General features: G+C 48.7%; 1 protein-coding gene across 1 annotated transcript in view; it reads left to right on the top strand.

Annotated features, from left to right (window-relative positions):
- Positions 1 to 18,702, top strand: part of ERN1 (endoplasmic reticulum to nucleus signaling 1) — an 80,520-nt gene that overhangs the window by 45,754 nt on the left and 16,064 nt on the right. Inside the window, 9 exon segments of the mRNA XM_007456805.1 lie at positions 1,615 to 1,648; positions 3,148 to 3,220; positions 4,523 to 4,595; positions 6,737 to 6,859; positions 10,374 to 10,475; positions 11,273 to 11,534; positions 12,802 to 12,880; positions 14,201 to 14,366; positions 18,635 to 18,701. Of these exon segments, the coding sequence (XP_007456867.1) occupies positions 1,615 to 1,648; positions 3,148 to 3,220; positions 4,523 to 4,595; positions 6,737 to 6,859; positions 10,374 to 10,475; positions 11,273 to 11,534; positions 12,802 to 12,880; positions 14,201 to 14,366; positions 18,635 to 18,701 (979 nt within the window).

The raw sequence follows: 18,702 nt of genomic DNA, 5'->3' as shown, positions 1-18,702 counted from the left end.
GGGTTATAATTGCTCCCTGACTGTTTCAGTAGGGTGAGTGCTGTGTGCCCTCGTTTCCTGTCTCTTGCATCAGTCTGTTTGTGAGAGTGTACCGAGAGGTGATTAGTGGGAACAATAAACATGTGCTTTCTGACTGAAAGTTCCTCCTGTTTCCTGAAATGCTTTTGGTTTTAATGAATTGTTTGTTTGCTGCCCACAGACCACACGTGATGTGTGCGCTTCTGTTGTTGTGAACACCCATATGCCTTTGTGTCAGAGCCGGGCTTGTAAAGCAAAATCAACAGCTGATAAGGCTTGAAAGAGTTTCCTTCATCTGAGAATCCAGGCTGACCCAGGGAATTAGACAGCTGTCTGTCACCATAAGCAGAGACTGTGTCCAAAATCATATCACAGTATTTGCCGTCCTCGCCCCCAGCTTTGAACTTGTGGGCAGCGTGGCCTATAGCCTGTGGGGTCTTGATGGCTGGAAATGCCTCATCGCTGTGCGGTCTTGTGTCTGGGGATTTAGCTCTGTTACAGCAGTGTCAGTGGCCTCTCTCTCCCACCTCCATCCACCCCATGGAATCAGGAGCATCCTCTCGATTTGTGCCCAGGAGAATCTAGGGAGGGAGAAATTCTGCCACTTAGACTATTGCAAATATTAAAACGGACTTGGAGAAAAAACTTTTTTTTCTGATTTCAAAAGTAATGCCTACTTTAGTAGAAATTTTGGGCAATATAGAAAAGGTGGGGGAGCATTTCTATTTCCAACAAAGATAACTTACAGTTCCCACCCTTTTTTTTGGCCTTTCCATCTAGTTTTTTTTTTTAATGCATATTGAAGGTTTTTCTCCTCAGCTGCATTAATACTCTAGGTACAATGTTATCTTTTCTCCTGAACATAACAGTATAAAGATTTATACAGTTTTTTAAACTTTATAAGCCCTTTCAGAAGCCTTAATTTTCTACCAAGTGGACAGTCCATAATTTAACCATATCACTGAATAGTTAGGTTATCTGTGATGCTGCTGTGAGGATCTTTGTACTGAAAGCATTTTCCACATTTTGTGTTGTTTTAAAACTAGATTTTCTAGAAATGGAATTAATGGATCGAAGGGAATCAAGAAGAATGAACACTCAAGGCTCTAAAATTGTCATATTCCTGCCCCAAAGGCGTGTACTTACCATTTACCATCCAGTCAAATTCTCATCAACAGCCAAATTGCTTCTTAAGTCACAGTTTTGCTTTTCCCAGTGGGAGTATCTAGCAGCAGGACAGGCATCTGACCAAGGGATGATTTAGGTTTTAGAAGTCCTTGACGTGTCAGATAGTGACATTGTGACCCACTGTCCACTGTGGGTTGTCACCAGTGTTTCCTTCTATGCCTGTCCCCCAAGTTAGAGGCACGTTTCCTGACAGCAGTTCCCTTCTGCTCTCAGGCCTCTCTCCAATCTCGGCGACAGTTGTAAGAGCTTACATTTGTGTTTCTGTGTGTGAGTTTTCTAAAGTGCCTTCACATAACGTTATGTAGATAAATTTATCGGTCCATCTTGTGAGCTAGTCCTGGGAACTCTAGGAATCTTGATATTTTAGAGTCTGTCTGACGATGCCTTTGTTGTTGTTCTTTTGCACAGATCCAGTCCTCCAGGTTCCAACACACGTGGAAGAGTAAGTTTTCTGATTTGCTGCAGCACTTCCCTTTAGTTCATTTTCTCTTTTATTCAGTCAGTGTTTACGAAGCTAGTTGCTGGGAGTACACGTATGCATAAATTTAAGGTAGAATGAGAGTGACTGAGACATAGGAGGTCTTACAGGTGCTTTGAAAGAAAGAAGCCTGTGTTGGGGAGAGGGTGGTCAGTTCCCTGGGAGGCGGGGTGGGAAGGCAATGGTATTAAAAAGGCTTATGTGAGATGTAACTTAAGTCGAGTTTTGAACTTAAGCTTCCCAAGTCCTCAGGAGGGCCCGGGGGTCTTTAGACCCCTCCCTCTTCACTGTGCTTAACCGTGGAGGGGAGACAGGAATGTGACCTGCTACCAGAGTGTGTGTTTTGGAGTAAAAGTTGGATAGCACCTCCAAGAGCCTCAAATGATGCTATAAACTCATTAGAGGAAAGATTCAGCAAGGGGTTTCTGAGTGACTGCGTCGTAGTTCAGTCGTTAGCAGGTTAACTTTACAAAAGAGCACCTCGAACCTGCTTCCTGGGAAGCTACTGATGAGACCTTGACCCCTCCCCTTGGCAGGTTCTTTCTCATGTCAAGCTTTCAGAGTCTGCTTTTACTGCCTCCTAAAAATGAATGTTTGTGGAACACCAAAGGCAGATTTGTTCTCCCTGTTTACGTACCATGCCATGCTATTAAATATTAATTGTTGAAGTTCTGTATGCAGCTGACTGGGAAACTGAAAAGCAGATTTGCTGGGTCCTTTTCACTTATTTTACCTTCATCCAGGACGCTTTGACGGAATGATGATTTAGTCTTCTGTGGTTTTGTACTGGTTTTCCTTTGTAGGCTGCCTTTTTTTCACTCTAGTATAGTATAGAGCACCAGAAGGATATTTTATTATCTGCGGGTAAAATGAAAGAGCAGTGGACACACACACACACACACACACACACACACACACACACACACACACACACACACACACACACACACACACACCACTCCCCCCACCTCACCAATCATGGCTTTGCATGGCTTTGGTATTTTACTCTGTGCCCTGGGCTGTAATCTTTCACTGATACTTATTGCACACACGCACGCACACACACACACACACACACACACACACACACACACACACCCCACTCCCCCCACCTCACCAATCATGGCTTTGCATGGCTTTGGTATTTTACTCTGTGCCCTGGGCTGTAATCTTTCACTGATACTTAATGCACACACGCACCCACACACACACACACACACACACCCCACTCCCCCCACCTCACCAATCATGGCTTTGCATGGCTTTGGTATTTTACTCTGTGCCCTGGGCTGTAATCTTTCACTGATACTTATTGCACACACACACGCACGCGCGCACGCACACACACACACACACACACACCACTCCCCCCACCTCACCAATCATGGCTTTGCATGGCTTTGGTATTTTACTCTGTGCCCTGGGCTGTAATCTTTCACTGATACTTATTGCTTAACCTCTAGGCCTGCATTCCTCCCAGATCCCAACGATGGCAGCCTGTATACGCTTGGGGGCAAGAATAATGAAGGCCTGACGGTGAGTGTATTCAGCTGCTTTCTACTCCGGAGGCTCTAGACCACTGACCTTCAATTTAGCTGTGCGTTGAGATCACCTGAGAGCTTAAAAAAAAATTTCTGGGGATCTGAATCAGGTGGTCTGGATTGGGGCCTGGGCATCAGTATCTTTTCACAGCTTCCTCAGTGAGCTTTTAAATGTACAGCTCAGAGTTCAGAAACGATCTGGACCAGCAGGTTCTCATGGCTCAGCCAGCACTCAGGAGGTGCTCAGCAGACACCGCCAGGCTCCAGACTGGAAACCTTGCAACGACTTTCTGATCCTCAGAAACATCTGGGGGAAACCCAGTCGTTACTGCCTCTCTGTGGCATTTTTCCTTTGCTAAGGCTTAGTTTAAACATCGGGATGATGGGGACATCCACATTATTGGTTATTTAAAGTTCTGTTTACTAAAGCTCAAGAGAAATCTTTGCTTTCTTGGAGAGAAAGGTGACAGCATCGTAGAAGCAGGTATCTGTGGAACGGTTTCAAGAACACAGAATGTTCCAAAAATAAAGTATTCTGAAACAAACGTTAACCAAAAGAACTTGTCAGATGTCAGCTGTAGATGCAGAAGAATCGGTTTTCTGATGAAATGCAGTTGAAACGTGTGGATTGCTCTGAGTTTCTTTTCCTGGCACCTACCATAACTTCCTTTTAATACCAAAAAACCCAATTTTCTTCTGTTTTTCAGTAGAGAATTATTTGCTAGAGAAAACACCAAAACTTCTTTTCCTGCCTCAAACTCCTGTGTTGCCCATGAGTGATGACTTCTCCTTTCCCTAGATGCTTCAGCTGGGCACCGAGGCTGCTTCTCTTCAGAATAGTCTCGTGGCTCACTTCCTCTCTGAGGAGCATTTTCTATTCAATCAAGCCAGCTCTGGGACAATTTTCCAAGACAGGACAATCCTTCCTGCCCGCCCCCCTTAGAATTTCAAAGATTGTATAACTCTCCATATTTGTATGTCTTTTCGGAGAAGGTTTGTGTCATCCCCGGGAGCGCTCTGGACAAGAGACTTTGAGGGGCTTGTCAAGTAAAAGAATTCTTGTTTATAATGCCCAGAACCTGGGAGCTGAGGGCTTGTCCAAAGTGGATAGAGGAGCCTGGGGTGCCCCTTCTCCCTGGTTTCCAGTTAGGAAAACTCCCATCTACCATCAACAGTGCTCCTCCCTTTTAGCAGAATTGGGTAACAGAAACTGTGCAGTGAAATTGTAATAATTGCACAAGACTTGGTTAACTTTTTTTTCTCTTTTCCTTTTTTTTTTTTTTTTCTTTTTTTAAAGAAACTTCCCTTTACGATCCCAGAGTTGGTGCAGGCTTCCCCGTGCCGAAGTTCGGATGGAATTCTCTACATGGGTAAGGGTTCCTGAAACTTTGATCCCTTTTGGCAATGAACCCCAGAATCTGAGAAAGTGGCGTGTCTGAGAGAGAGGTGTAGAGTCACTCCCCCACTGGCCCTTCTGGGAAAGGTCTTTCTTGCCTCGGTTGTGCTGGCTCACGCCAGGATCAGCTGACCTATTAAGAAAGGGTTCCCCCCACTTGGGAGCAGACTTGACACCATCAGGTTACTCATTTAACAAGCTTTTAGCTGCTGTGTTGACCTACCCTTGCGATTTACAGATTGCAACTTGCAACGTACCCAGAAGCAACTGGATGAAATTTAAAGTGAATACCATCGTCTGAGCCAAGAAAGGGAAGCCAGGCTCTGCCTATTAATTATAGGGCTTTCTTAGTATTTCCTGCTATCAGAATATTGGATTAAAAACAGCACTTAACAGCTTGCTTAGATAAGCTGCCTTCATACCTACAGGGGTCACATCTTCAAAGCATCAGATCAGCTGCTTTTCTTTTACCATGTTGCTGCCAAAATGTCAATAAGAATGCATTTGTAACACAAATGAGAGCTGTATTTGTCTTGAAAGCGTAGTAGTAATAATATCCTGTATTTATAAAGCAGCATTCTTTCTGAGGAACTTAAAGTGCTTATTGCCTATTCATGCCTCGGGAGCTTTACATGTGTTTCTGGGCCTCAAGCGCAGGCCCAAGCTGGATTTTAAGTTTTTGTCTAAGGAGACTGGGGCTCTTGCTTCCTTGCACACCTTCAGAATGAGGAAGCCCCCAGCCTGGGGATTCAGAGGAAGTGATCAACACAGGCTTTCTCTGTCTTCTGGGCCATGCCCCGGGCCCCTCTGAACACCTTCTCACCATCTGTGTCACTGTTTTCTGCCTGGTCTTCCAGCTCTGACCAGCAGTTCATCACTTAGGGTACATTTAAAGTTGTGGCAGTTGGCCGATCCATCCATTAAAGTGGTAGCTGAGTTATGCAGACTGTGATGGTCCTTGAAGTAACCCGAAGGGTGCCAAGCCAGATGGAAAGGGATCCTGGTCACAGCTGTTTGGTGATGTCTTCTCTCTGTCTTCAGATCTTTTTCACATTAAGATTTGTCTTTGAGAACGGAAAGTTGCGATCCACAGGCAAGTTTTGGACGTGTGCTACCTCTGTTAGAACTAAGTGTAGCTTTAGCAAATTCTAATGCCCTGTGATCTTCCTGGCATCTTGGTACTGTGCTTCCAAGAGTCCCTTGAAATAGGAGACTTGGCAAATAAGGTAGGAAGACACAAGAGACAAGGCTTGTCTTACAAAGCAAGCCTTACAAAACAGAAACGTGTGCATCATGGCGAAGGCATTGACCTTCAGGTGGGAGCTGTATTTATCTTGAAATCGCAGTGGTAATAATATCCTGTATTTATAAAGCAGCTTTCTTAGGAACTCGCCATTACTAGGATGCTCTGGTGTATATAACCATAGGTATTGATACATATGCTTTGAGCTTTCCTCATCGTGTTGTTTGGCTATGCTGACCACCTGTTTATAACTTTTAATCAGCTGAATGAGGGGAGGAGTATAGCATGTGGCTGGGGAGTCACTTACTGGCTGGGGTCACGGTGGAGATAACTTTGGCCTCATTAGCACCAGGTTGCCACCAACTCTACTGCCCGGTCACAGGTACCAGCTAATTAGAGTTATAAACAGTAACTGTAGATCCTCTTTACATGAGGGCTCATTAGTAGGGACACTGAGATATATGAATGATGGTTACCCGGGAGACAAACTCCTGTGTACATTTCTGGATTTATATAGATCCTAGTCTATGGGAAAAGGATTGCCTTTACAGGCCAGATTTTTCATATTTAAAGCCACTCATCAGAGCAATAAAATCTGTGAGTTATTACGTTATTAGGCTTGGAGAAATTTTTATACCATGACTAGGTTATTAAGTTGTTATAAGACCCAGTGGTCCAAGAAGTTTTATTGTCTCCACATTACCATTAACCTTTTCACCCTTGGAGCAACAGAGAAATGTGTTTGACATCGTAAGAATTTCAGGCAGGCCTGTCTGTCAGTGCAGAGAACATCTTGGGCTGCTAGTTTGGCAGGGATGGTTTTTTCCATATTGGGCGAGTGTAAACCACAGCGTGTCCTTGTGACCTTGCAGGTAAAAAGCAGGACATCTGGTACGTCATTGACCTCCTGACCGGGGAGAAACAGCAGACTTTGTCATCGGCCTTTGCGGATAGTCTCTGCCCATCAACCTCTCTTCTGTATCTTGGGCGAACAGGTAAGAAGGAACCTTTTATCATGTCCGCAGAAAAGGACCTGAAGTACTCTCCCCGTGGGTCTCTGCCTCTGGGCTTCATTCTCTAGAAGCTGGCCAGAGCTGTCTAGTCCACACACAGATTTACCATGTCATTCCCCTTTATAAGAGCCGCCCCCCAGCCCGGTGGCTCCCCAGTGCCTGAGGGTTCCAGTCTAAGCTGCACCATAGCCCGCAAAGCCCCCTTGATGCCTCCGCTACCTCTTTTGCCTCTTCCCCCGCTGCATTTCCCTCACTTAAACATTTCCAATCAGGTCCCAGAATAAGCAGTGCTATTTTTTTTAACTTGGAGTAGTGGGGTCCGTCTCTACTAGGTACACACGTTCTTGCCTGTGTGGCCGGCGTCCATTCTTCCTTCCCAGCGCTGCTCAGAAGGCTCCCTCTCCGTGAAGCCTTTCCCCACCTCGCAGCTCCCCCACTGCCCGGGGACCACAGCTCTCCATGCTCGGCACGCACAGCCGTTCTCACCGCCCATCGGTGGCCCTTTCCAGGCATCAGCAGCACCCTCCTCGGCACACCATTTCCCACCTCCTCCCTCCAGAGCCCCTTCCTTCTCAACACTCATCACTACGTGTTTCTAAATCATATGTGCGTATTTTCTGCCTCCCCTGCTAGACTGTCGGCTTCCTGAGGGCAGGATTTGGTTTTGTTTGCCTGCCGAGTCTCTACACCTGGCGCATTGCTGACACGTAGCAGGTGTTCAGAGGCTGCAGTGAGTTAATGGGTGGGGGCCCTTTCCTCCAAGGATCTGCCTTACTCGTTTCACGTGTGCAGCCCCTGACCTATACCACTACTCCATAAAAACTGTGGAATGGATGGCTAAAATAGAGCTAAAAGGGGAAGCGAGCAAGAAAACATTTAGAATGGAAAGATTATACCCAAAACCTAAGATGCAGTCATTACAACTGAGCGCTAAACTTAGGTCTAAGCATTCAGGTAGCCAAGGCCTTAAAAAAAGAGAGACAGAACCTTCCTTCAGGTGCTGTGGAAAACAGTGCTTTTCTAAAAATGAGTGAGACTAATAATCTTGGGCCCTAGAGGCTGGCTGAGCTCTCCTATAATCACAGGGGAGGGTCTCTGTGAAACTGCAGGACTCTCCACTCACCCCCAACCCCCATAAATATCAAGTATTCCAACTGTAGTGACCACTTAGGGTTGGTTGGTTTGTTTACTGTGTCCATCAAGTAAAGCCTTACAGTGGTTCCACCTTCACCCAGGAATAAACATTGTTTGCTTCTCAGGTAGAATTGCGGTGTCTGAGGGAATCGGGCTATGCTCTGGTGTCTGGTGGCGTGTGTGTGTGTGTGTGTGTGTGTGCGCGCGCGCGCGTATAATGCTATCTGTTGTTTCCATTATCTGTCTCTGCATAACAGACCACCCTAACTTAGCGGCTTCCAACACCAACATTTTACTGTTCACAAGTCCATGGGCTCAGCAGGGATGGATGGCCTCCACTCCACAGGCTATTGGCTGGGCTCACTCAGATGTCTGGGACCTTGGTTCAGCTCCATACAGATAGCCTGGACTTCTTTACATGGCAGCTGGGTTCTCCTCTTGAGTAAAAGTGGACCTTGCGGGAATTCCCTGGCGGTCCAGTGGTTAGGACTCTGCGCTTTCACTGCTGAGGGCCTGGGTTCAATCCCTGGTCTGGGAACTAAGATCCCATAAGCGGTAAGGCACAGCCAAAAAAAAGTGGACGTTACAGTACCTCTAAGGTCTGGGCTCAAAAGTTCTGGAATTTCACTTCCACTGCAGTCTGTTGGTCAAAGCAAGTCACGGGGCCAGCCCGGAATCAAGGGGTGGGGAAATAGACTCAGCCTCATAGTGGGAAGACTGTCACGTAAGGTACTGGGATGGGGGAGCATTGATGGTGGTGATCTTTTCAGACCTTCCACCACAGCCTTCCCTCTGGTTGCAATAGTTCACAACCCTATATGCAGAATATACTCATCCCTTCCCAAGACTCCCCAAGTCCAGCCACAGCATGGGGCTCAAAATCCAGCAGCTTGTGATCTGTATCTGGTTTGGAAGTGGGCGAGGCTTCTGATCTGGAGACGTGTGAATCAAAGGAGACACATTATCTCCCCTCCAACATAGACACAGATAGGAGAGTTGCACTGGACACTCCCATCCAAAAAGGGAGGGAAGGATAGACACACAGCAGTCTCTGGTCCTTAGTGATTCTGGAATCCAGCCAGGCACATGTTTTCAGGTTCCCCTGCTCTGAAGGCAGGGAAGATTCCTTGATCAGGGCCCAGTCTTGCCCCCTGGAATTGGTTCCCCAATATATTGTTCTCAGCAGCCTGGTCCTTCCCTCTGAGAAGTCCGTCCTTTTCCTTAAGAAACAGTGAGGGTTTTGTAGCTTTCTCAATCTGTTCCTTGTCCACTGAAAGTTGGGGATAAAGAGGACTTTTTTTTTTCCCCCATTTTTGACTGTCTCTGTTTTTTTGGGTCCATGCTGGTATCACTCCCTTAAAAATCTTCGTGGGCTTCCCACGTGTCAAGTTATAGTCTACTCCATTAGATATAAAGCCATACCCACAAATCTCTCTACTTTGGGGTATGGGATAGCACTCTTATGGTTCTTAGAACCCTCTTACCTAGCAGAGGGTCTATGTAGGACCACCTTAAATCTTTCTGAGGCCTCAGAGGAGGGCCTTACAGCCTCATCTTTGATTTGACCTTGACCCCGGAGCCATTTTTTACTGGTAGCACCTGAACCTGATCTTTGCCCTAAGGCCATATTTTACATTGAGAATCTTTTCCAGCTAGGGCATCAGTCCTGGACCCTCTATAGTTCCTCTAGATTCAGCTTGAAAACTGAATGGTTTCTTCTTTAGCTTATCTGCCTTGCGTCATACCATACGCAGTTAAGAGAAACCATTTGGCATGTTCTGCATTCTGCCTGGAAATCTCCTTAGACAGATCCACAAGCTTATTAGGTACTTTCTGTTTTCCAAGTTACTGCAAGTAGTTCTACTAATTGTGTCACCACTACCTAACCTGGGTCATCGTTTTCAGCTTCCAGCAGCAGTTTTCTTACTGCTCTTCTAGCCTCCATCTGCCACCCGGTCCCAAGGTCAATGTCACACGTTATAGGTTTTTGTTATGGCACCATCCCACATCTGGGTAACAATTTCTAATCTCAGCTGTCTATTGCTATACTGTATAATAAACCACCTGAAAACTTAAGTGGCTTAAAACAACACCAAGACATCGCTCATGATCCTGTGAGTCTCGAGTTCAAGGGCACAGCGTGGGCGGCCTGTCTGTGCTGCACCTGCTGTCGGCCAGGTTCGCTCCTGCGTCTGGGACTCCAGTCTTCCTCCACGTGGCCCGTCTCTCTCCACATGGATTGGATGGCTGGGTTTTCTTACACACCATTTAGGGAGGATTTGTCTGTTATAATTTAGATGAGGTCAGCACCTCCGCAGGTGCCGTGGCCCCTCCAGGTAACAGGCTGGTGTGTGTTCCCCAGAGTACACCATCACCATGTACGACACCAAAACCCGCGAGCTCCGGTGGAACGCCACCTACTTCGACTACGCAGCTGCGCTGCCCGAGGACGACGGGGAATATAGTAAGTTCCCCCAGCACCTCGGTGGCTTGGTGCGGTCGGGTAGGTATTTGTGACCTGTGGGGAAACGAGGGCTCCAGAAAGCTGCATTTCCTTTTTAGACACTCTTGGTCACCAGGTTCTAGACTTCCCATGGACTCGTAGTAAATACTTCAGTAGTCAGTGTTGAAGGCAGGGGCCTGGGCAAGAAGTGTGGAGGGGACTCAGGTAAAATGGTGGCGAGTTTAGCCCGAGAGGAGGGAGGGCACACTTTGTTGAGTCCCTCTGTGTCCCAGAAGGAAGGAAGTACAAGCCCATGGGAAGCAGAAGCAGAATTAAACATCAGCTTGTGACATAAAAGCCAGTTTTCCCATCTTAACACTGGTACCCGAAAGTCTGACAGACCTCCTCTGCGGTCACATGTGGGCAGTGGCAGTGGCCAGCCCTGACTTTCAGCTTGCTCGGTAGTTTGAAATGATTGCTGTCAGATGCCAGATTCATAGGCTCTCCATTGCTTCCTTTCTTCTCAGCAGTTGAATCCCACTAATTGAATCGAATGCTATTACCAAGTGAAGAAAGAACATTACCTCGTGAGAGAGTGACCCTGTCTTATATTTTTAAACCCGGCAGCTCTCAGTGTCTTGCTATCGTAGGGCCTGAGAGAGTTTGCTGGAAGCCAGCGGAGTTGTCTGGAGGCGATCTGAGAACGCTCCAGAAGGCTTGTTTCCTCTAGCTGAGTGGCTGCAGCTTGCCAGGGGAGTAGAGGATGTGGTCGCAAGCTGGGTGAGACTCGACATGCTATGTTTATCTGATCTGTACAGAAATGTCCCACTTTGTGTCCAATGGCGATGGGCTGGTGGTGACCGTGGACAGTGAATCTGGGGACGTCCTGTGGATCCAAAACTATGCTTCCCCCGTGGTGGCTTTTTACATCTGGCAGCGGGAGGGTCTGCGGAAGGTGATGCACATCAACGTCGCTGTGGAGACCCTGCGCTACCTGACCTTCATGTCGGGGGAGGTGGGGCGCATCACCAAGTGGAAGTACCCATTCCCCAAGGAGACGGAGGCCAAGAGCAAGCTGATGTGAGTCGGGGACTCAGGGCAGAAGGGGGCAGCTGTGGCCCTGGTGTTCTGGTGCTGTAGCAGCAGTGAGCTGTACCGTGACCTGAGGACCAGGGCTCAGGGCCGGCGTCCCTGAAGCCGTGAGGAACATAAAGAGGCAAGAACGGCTTGTTCTGAAACCTCAGAATCTAAGAACTGGACACCCCTGGACGCTTCAGATTCTCCAGTAGTAAAATAAATTAAAATTATGGGTGGGAATAGGAGAGAGACTGCCTTGTCTAACTGTAGTACAATCTGGATCTATCTCAGGTGGTGGGAATATGAGAGATGTATTTATTTTTTAACTTTCTGTTATTTTCTAAAATTTTACTGTAAGTCGTATTTGCTTTAAAAATCAAGACAAAAGTGTTAGGGTGTGTGTGTCTAAGACTCAGCAGGCTTGTGTTCTCCATCCCCACCTGTGAATAGCCTGTAACTCGGTCGCTTAGCATTGCTAGGCCTCAGTTTCCCATTTTGCCGAGCCGTGGAGGAGGTTGGGTGAGTGTGACATGTTCTCTGAAGTTACGGCACTGTTGAAATGTAAGGTGGTTTGTTGAGAGAGGCTTAGAGAACTCAGCAGGTGACCCATCCCAGACTGGCTATTGATAGTAACCAGCAGGGTCTGGAGGTGCAACCTCGCGTTGTCACGCTGATGACAGCCACGGACAAAGCCAGATCCCCTCCCCTCCTCGATGCCCCTAACAGGGACCCGCTGGAAGTCTCGCCGGGTTTGGGATTTCCTGTGCATCCCCTGGATAAGAGCAGTTGACTCTTTCAGGGCTTCTGTAAAGCCTCTAGAATCTTTAGGAGCCACAAGACACTACAGTGGGGATTCTGGTGGCAGCTCAGTTGTCAAAGCACCCTGGTCGGGCCGTCTTGGAGGCTGTGCCATGGTTACAAGCCTCCAGTCTCTCCCGGGTGATCGTTGCTCGTGGTCCTTTCGTCAGGCTGTCGCGGGGGTGAGCTAGCGCAGCCCCGCCATTTGCCGATGAGGAAACCCTGGCCGGCAGGCAGGTGGCCTGTGCACGCTTTGAAGGCATTGGTGACAGCGGGCCCTGCAGTCCCGCTTTCCTGGTTCCCAGGGCAGTACCCTGTCTTTACACCCCCATGGCCCAGAGAGCCTCGGGGGTTAATGTGCTTCCTCCTAGGAGTGGGATTCGGGGCTGTGATTCTTCTCTCCAAAGAGCCCCCGTTTTGGGGGTCCAGAAATTAAATGACAGTGGAATGCATGTATCTGTTTGTCTCCTAGGCCCACCCTGTATGTGGGGAAATACTCTACCAGCCTCTACGCTTCCCCCTCAATGGTACACGAGGGGGTCGCCGTTGTGGTGAGTCCACTGTGCGGGGCGGGGGGGCGCTTTTAAATGCAGCCTCCGAAACACTCCTGTGCCATTTTAGCAACGAACGAATGAATTATATATGAACATCCTGGTAGTTGAGGATGCAGGACACAGATCTTAACATCCTCAGAAACAGTTTCTACGTGTACCGCGTCTGTCAGTACCTCATGAGAAGAGATGCACGTGACTAAAGCAGCCTCCTAAGCCTAGGAAGCCCCGGTTACTCCCCTTGGCTTTCAGGTTCAAGTCTAGACTCCCCAGCTGGGGTTCACGCTCCCCTCAGGCCAGCCCCGCGACACCCGTCCACTGCCACACGGCTAGTGTCTCTGTGGGGCTGCACTGTCCATCCTCTCCCTGAGTTCCAGGAGTTCCCTTGTTCAGGCTGCGCCTCACACCTCAGATGCTCTCCCGTGTTCCTTTTTTCCTCTTCAAATCCTGTCCATCCTTTCGTGACCGGTCCAGCCTCCTGGGACCTCGCCAGGTTGCCTCAGACGCTCAGTCTCTGAGTGTCTGAGGCATCACAGTCCCGGCCGCCGTTTTGGTCCTTATGACGTTTGAGCTGTTTGGTTGGCATCTCCTGTCTTCACAGTGAGTCAGTCCTCTGCTCCCGTGTCAGGGCAGCGCCTGCCTGGGTCCAGCGGTGCCCGAGCCAGCACCGGGCTCGTGGCTGGAGCTTTCCCACCCTGGTCACTTGTATCATGTGTAACTCCTTCACTTATATCTGCTTCTCACAGTAGCCTCTTGGAATTCCACGCACACCCTTCCTGTTTCCCAGTTCCCACATTTAAAGAGATGTCCACGTTTAAAAAGATGTCCGAGGGACTTCCCTGGCGGTCCAGTGGTTAGGACTCCGCACTTCCACTGCAAGGGGCACGGGTTCAATCCCTGGTCGGGAAACTAAGATCCTGCGTGCTGCGTGGTGTGGCCAAAATAAATACATAAATAAAAGACATCGGAATTTTATTTCATTTATGTATTTATTTTTAAAAATATTTATTTATTTATTTGGCTGTGCCAGGTCTTAGTTGCAGCATGCGGGATCTAGTTCCCTGACCAGGGATCGAACCTAAGCCCCCTGCATTGGGAGCTCGGAGTCTTAACCAGTGGACCACCAGGGAAGTCCCCCGAAGTTTCAGTGCAGCGTTGTCACGTCCTGAGGGAGGAGCTGCTCCTGCCCAGTCTTGGGGCCTTGGAGTCCTGCTCTGCCTTCCTGACCAGCCCCACAATAGGACCACGTGCTTAGGACAGTTGCAGGCACACTGCTGTCCACATGGGCACCCCCAGCCTCACTCCAGTCTGTCTTCCCAGCCCCGAGGCAGCACCCTTCCTTTGCTGGAAGGACCCCAGACCGACGGTGTCACCATCGGGGACAAAGGGGAATGTGTGATCACACCCAGCACGGACCTGAAGTTCGACCCTGGGCTCAAAGGGAAGAGCAAGCTCACCTACCTGCACAACTACTGGCTGCTCATCGGTAAGAGCTGGCTCCTCGTGGCCGCGGTGACGCCGTGCTGCCTCCTGGTGGCCAAGAGCCGACATTGCTAGTTAACAGTCCTCAGCTCTGTGCTCAGTTCATGTCCAAGTTGGTCTTTCAGACCTTGGAATATTTCACCCCCAAGGAAAATAAACAGGCTAGCTGTGTTACCAAGTCAGTTCTCAAAAATCATTTGTCTATTGTTCCAAAACTCCAGTACTAAATAGTGTAAACTTTGTGCAGTGACCTGACACATGTTGAATGTCTGGGGCGTGCCAGGCACTGGCAGTCAGCATTCTAGAATATTTCCTTATTTCTCACAGTGACCCTGTGCAAGGTCAGCACCCTTGTTATATCCACGTAGAGTTAAGAAAACAGGCAATTTCTGTGGAAGAAGTCACTTGGGAGTTGGTGTGGGCGTGGGCAGGAGGGGCTGGGGAAGGAAAGGGTTGAAGACCTAGGAGGGATTGAGGGTGGTGAAGAGTCGGAGGCTGGACTTGGGTGCAGAAGTCCTGGGTATGTGGGGTGGTCCCTTTTTTAAAAAAAAATATTTATTTATTTATTTATTTGGCTGTGCTGGGTCTTAGTTTCGGCACGTGGGATCTTAGTTGTGGCATGTGAACTCTTAGTTGCGGCATGCATGTGGGATCTGGTTCCCTGACCAGGGATTAAACCTGTGCCCCCTGCATTGGGTGTGTGGAGTTTTAGCCACTGGACCAGCAGGGAAGTCCCCTGGGGTGATCCCTTTTTCCTTCTCTTCCGTTTCTGCCACCATCAGTGATAAGAAGTTGAGATGACACCGGAAGGCAGCGAGTGTGACCGATGCAGGCAGAGGTGATAGGAGCTGTGTGTCTGGCAAGTGTCCCAAGTAATTAGAGCAGGACGGAGTTTTCTTGACCGGATTTGCCTTTCCAGTGCGGCAGCCCCCTCCCCAATTCTGCCGTCTCCCAGCGCCAGAGGTGGGGAGAGGTGGGGATGCAGCCCCGAGGAGGTGCTGGAGCACGCAGGCGCTAATGAGCTTTGTCCTCCCCGTTCTCTCCTGGTGCGGTGGTGCTCGGTGGTGCTCGGTGGTTGCTTGGCGCTCATGTCGACTGGGACCAGGGCAGAGAGAGGTCAGGCCTGGGGGCACCGGGAAAGGGGTGTGGAGCCGCCTGGGAGACTGCAGGGCCAGGAGGCAGCCAGGCGGTGGCATCTGGATGGGGGTATGTAACTGGGCATCACAGGGAGGAAGGAAACTGGATGTCCTGGAGCCCCGATCGGTTGCTTTGTAGTCGTCCAGGCCTTGTTGTCGTCTGTTCATTCTGACTCCTTACAGCTGTTTTTCTTTTGGTTATTATTTTTACCAAATAATGGGCAGAGGAGATAACAAAATACTTCTACCCTTTTTTGAACAGAATTAGTTCGGAAAGTGTGGGTGAATGGGCCCAAAGTGGAGGAAAAAAAGAACTGATGGGCAGAGGCCATTAAAATCACAGGGCCACTTAGTTTTACGAAGCAGTTAAGGGATACATTGTCTACCAGTGGTTAAGAAGTGAAAAAAATTTGGAAACTAAGGAAATGTGTGAGACCAGAAAAAATCCAGAAAAAGTCTTCATGGCTCAGTTGCAAAGTGATATCCTTTTATTTTATTTATTTGTTTTGGCTGCACCTTGCAGCATGCAGGATCTTTCGTTCCCCAACCAGGAATTGAATCTGTGCCCCCTGCAGTGGAAGCACAGAGTCTTAACCACTGGTTCGCCAGGGAAGTCCCGAAATGATATCCTTTTACAATGAAAAGGTTTTCCAAGTAAGAAAACTGAGAAACCCAACAAGGTATAAAGAAGTAATTAGGGATGCACCCCACAGTTCGGAAAGCCCTTTTGAGAAACTTCAAAGCTGGTCATTTCTAAATAAGGTAGTGGGACTGAGTGATAATTTTGTGTAGACTGAGGTACAGGTAAAAAGATATGCTCATTTATGTCCAAATATGTCCTCTGATTTGGTGATCGTGGACGACATTAAGGATATCCTCACATTCACCTTAATCTTGAAAATAAGACGAGTTCTCCAGGCTTGAGTGGTGTGGTCTGTGGGTTACCCCAGAGCAGTGGCCCTAACCTGGGGTGCTCTCGGCTTCACCTGGGACCTATGTCAGATAGACACGCATGACCCCTGGAGCTCCTGATCCAGGAGGTTCAGGGCAGGGCCTGTGCTTTCAGCTCTGGAGCCTGGACATTATTGGATGGTGATAGATACATCACTAAGACCAGGTTCTGTTTGTACAGAAGTGTTTCAGGAGCTCATGATTACATTTGTAGCACAGCCGGTTCAGGGTGCGCTCCAAGATATTGCTAAAGGCCCCACTACAGGGGAGGCCTGCTTACAAAGACTACAGGACGAAGAGGGGATTCGGGCTAACCCCTTCTGGCGCAGTGTGTTGGGAGGTGCCCTGCTGAGGGGTGGGACTTGGAGCTCTTAGAGCAGCGGGCGCTGCAGTGCAAGGTGGTGTGTGGAGGGGACACCTCATTGCTCTTAGCAAGACGGTCTCCTGTTAGTGAGCCTCAGAGGTACCTGGAGAGACTCCTGGTCAGATCCCTGGGCCCCACCAGCAAGTGCGAATCAGAGGTCTGAAGCAGGCAACCAGTTCAGGATATCCCGCCGTCTCAGCATTCCTTGGAAGACAAGGGGAACTTGGTGGTGACTCAAAACAAATTTAGGCTTCCGTTAGCGAACAGTTTTATGGTACAGATAGAGAACTGACCCAAAGAGAGAGAGTTCACGGGGCTTTCTCCAGATGAGAAATGTATGTAGCTCGGACTAGTTCTTGTTTGTTTTTGTCTTGGAAATACATACCATATGATCTTTGATAGGTTTGGGAGAACAGAGGACAGAACATAGGGTGAGACTGGAGTTGAGGTGAGATCTGATTGCTGTGAGAGAACAGAGAAGAAAGCAGTCAGGGTGCTGAGAGCCCAGCTTGAGAGAGTGACTGGCTCTTCCAGGCGGTGTGTGGAGTCGTTTAACTTCAGAACTAAAGAGATCGTCCAGCCATATCAAATGTCGTTGCTTTTATTTTATTTAGCTCTGTCCCTCGCACACAGTAGATGCTCATTAAACGTGCAATGAATGACTGCTAGGCAGCCTTGAAATAGTTGTGTGGGGAACAGTGAGGGAACAAACAGGGACCCGGGATCCCCAATCCATCCAGAAAACGTGCTGTCTTCTGAATAATTCACCACTTCCCAGAAGGGAAGCTCGTGTTTAGGTAGTGGGAATAAAACTCCACCTGTACGATTTAAACACCAAGATGGGGACTTGGTACCCTTAGTGGAGCGATATGACAGGGGTCAGCGTTGAAGGAAGAACTCCTTGAGCTTTTTTTTTTTTTTTGGACAATATCTTTTTTGATTAATTTATTTAATTTATTTATTTATTTTTGGCTGCGTTGGGTCTTTGTTGCTGCATGCGGGCTTTCTCTAGTTGCAGTGAGCGCAGGCTACTCTTCGTTGCGGTGCACGGGTTTCTCACTGCGGTGGCTTCTCTTGTGGAGCACGGGCTCTAGGCACATGGACTTCAGTAGTTGTGGCATGTGGACTCAGTAGTTGTGGCACACAGGCTTAGTTTCCCTGCAGCATGTGGGATCTTCCCGGACCAGAGCTTGAACCCGTGTTCCCTGCATTGGCAGGCGGATTCTTAACCCCTCTGCCACCAGGGAAGCCCCTCATTTTTTTTTTTTGCGGTATGTGGGCCTCTCACTGTCGCGGCCTCTCCCATTGTGGAGCACAGGCTCCGGACGAGCAGGCCCAGCGGCCATAGCTCACGGGCCCAGCCGCTCCACGGCATGCGGGATCCTCCCAGACCGGGACACGAACCCGTATCCCCTGCATCGGCAGGCGGACTCCCAACCACTGCACCACCAGGGAAGCCCCCTCCTTGAGCTTTTGATGAAGCTTCATAATGCCTCACAGTGTACGGCCTTGATTAGGGATTATCCACACGAGCCTTGCTCTGAACGTGTTCTGGACATCCCGATCCCTCTCGTGACAAGGACACTTCTTTGCTCCTTGTTGTGAGATTCAGAATACTGCACTAATGCCATTGAGGAATAAAAGTTCTGTCTTGATGGAATTTCTCTTGTCACTGCCTCCCGCTTTCTCTCACTTTACAAATGTGAGCGTCTGCATCGTGGGCCCCTCACTGGGTAGTGACGGCTGCTTAAGCTTAGTGGGTCAAGTGCAACCACTGTGTGGAGAAACTGTTCTCATGAGAGGTTGTGCTTCCTCTCACAGGGCACCATGAGACCCCACTGTCTGCATCTACCAAGATGCTGGAGCGATTCCCCAACAATCTGCCCAAA

This window comes from Lipotes vexillifer, unplaced genomic scaffold (assembly GCF_000442215.2).
Source record: "Lipotes vexillifer unplaced genomic scaffold, Lipotes_vexillifer_v1.1 scaffold299, whole genome shotgun sequence".
Lineage (NCBI taxonomy): Eukaryota > Metazoa > Chordata > Mammalia > Artiodactyla > Lipotidae > Lipotes > Lipotes vexillifer.
The sequence above is the reverse complement of the archived record's forward strand: the minus strand, read 5'-3'. Positions and strand labels throughout refer to the sequence as shown.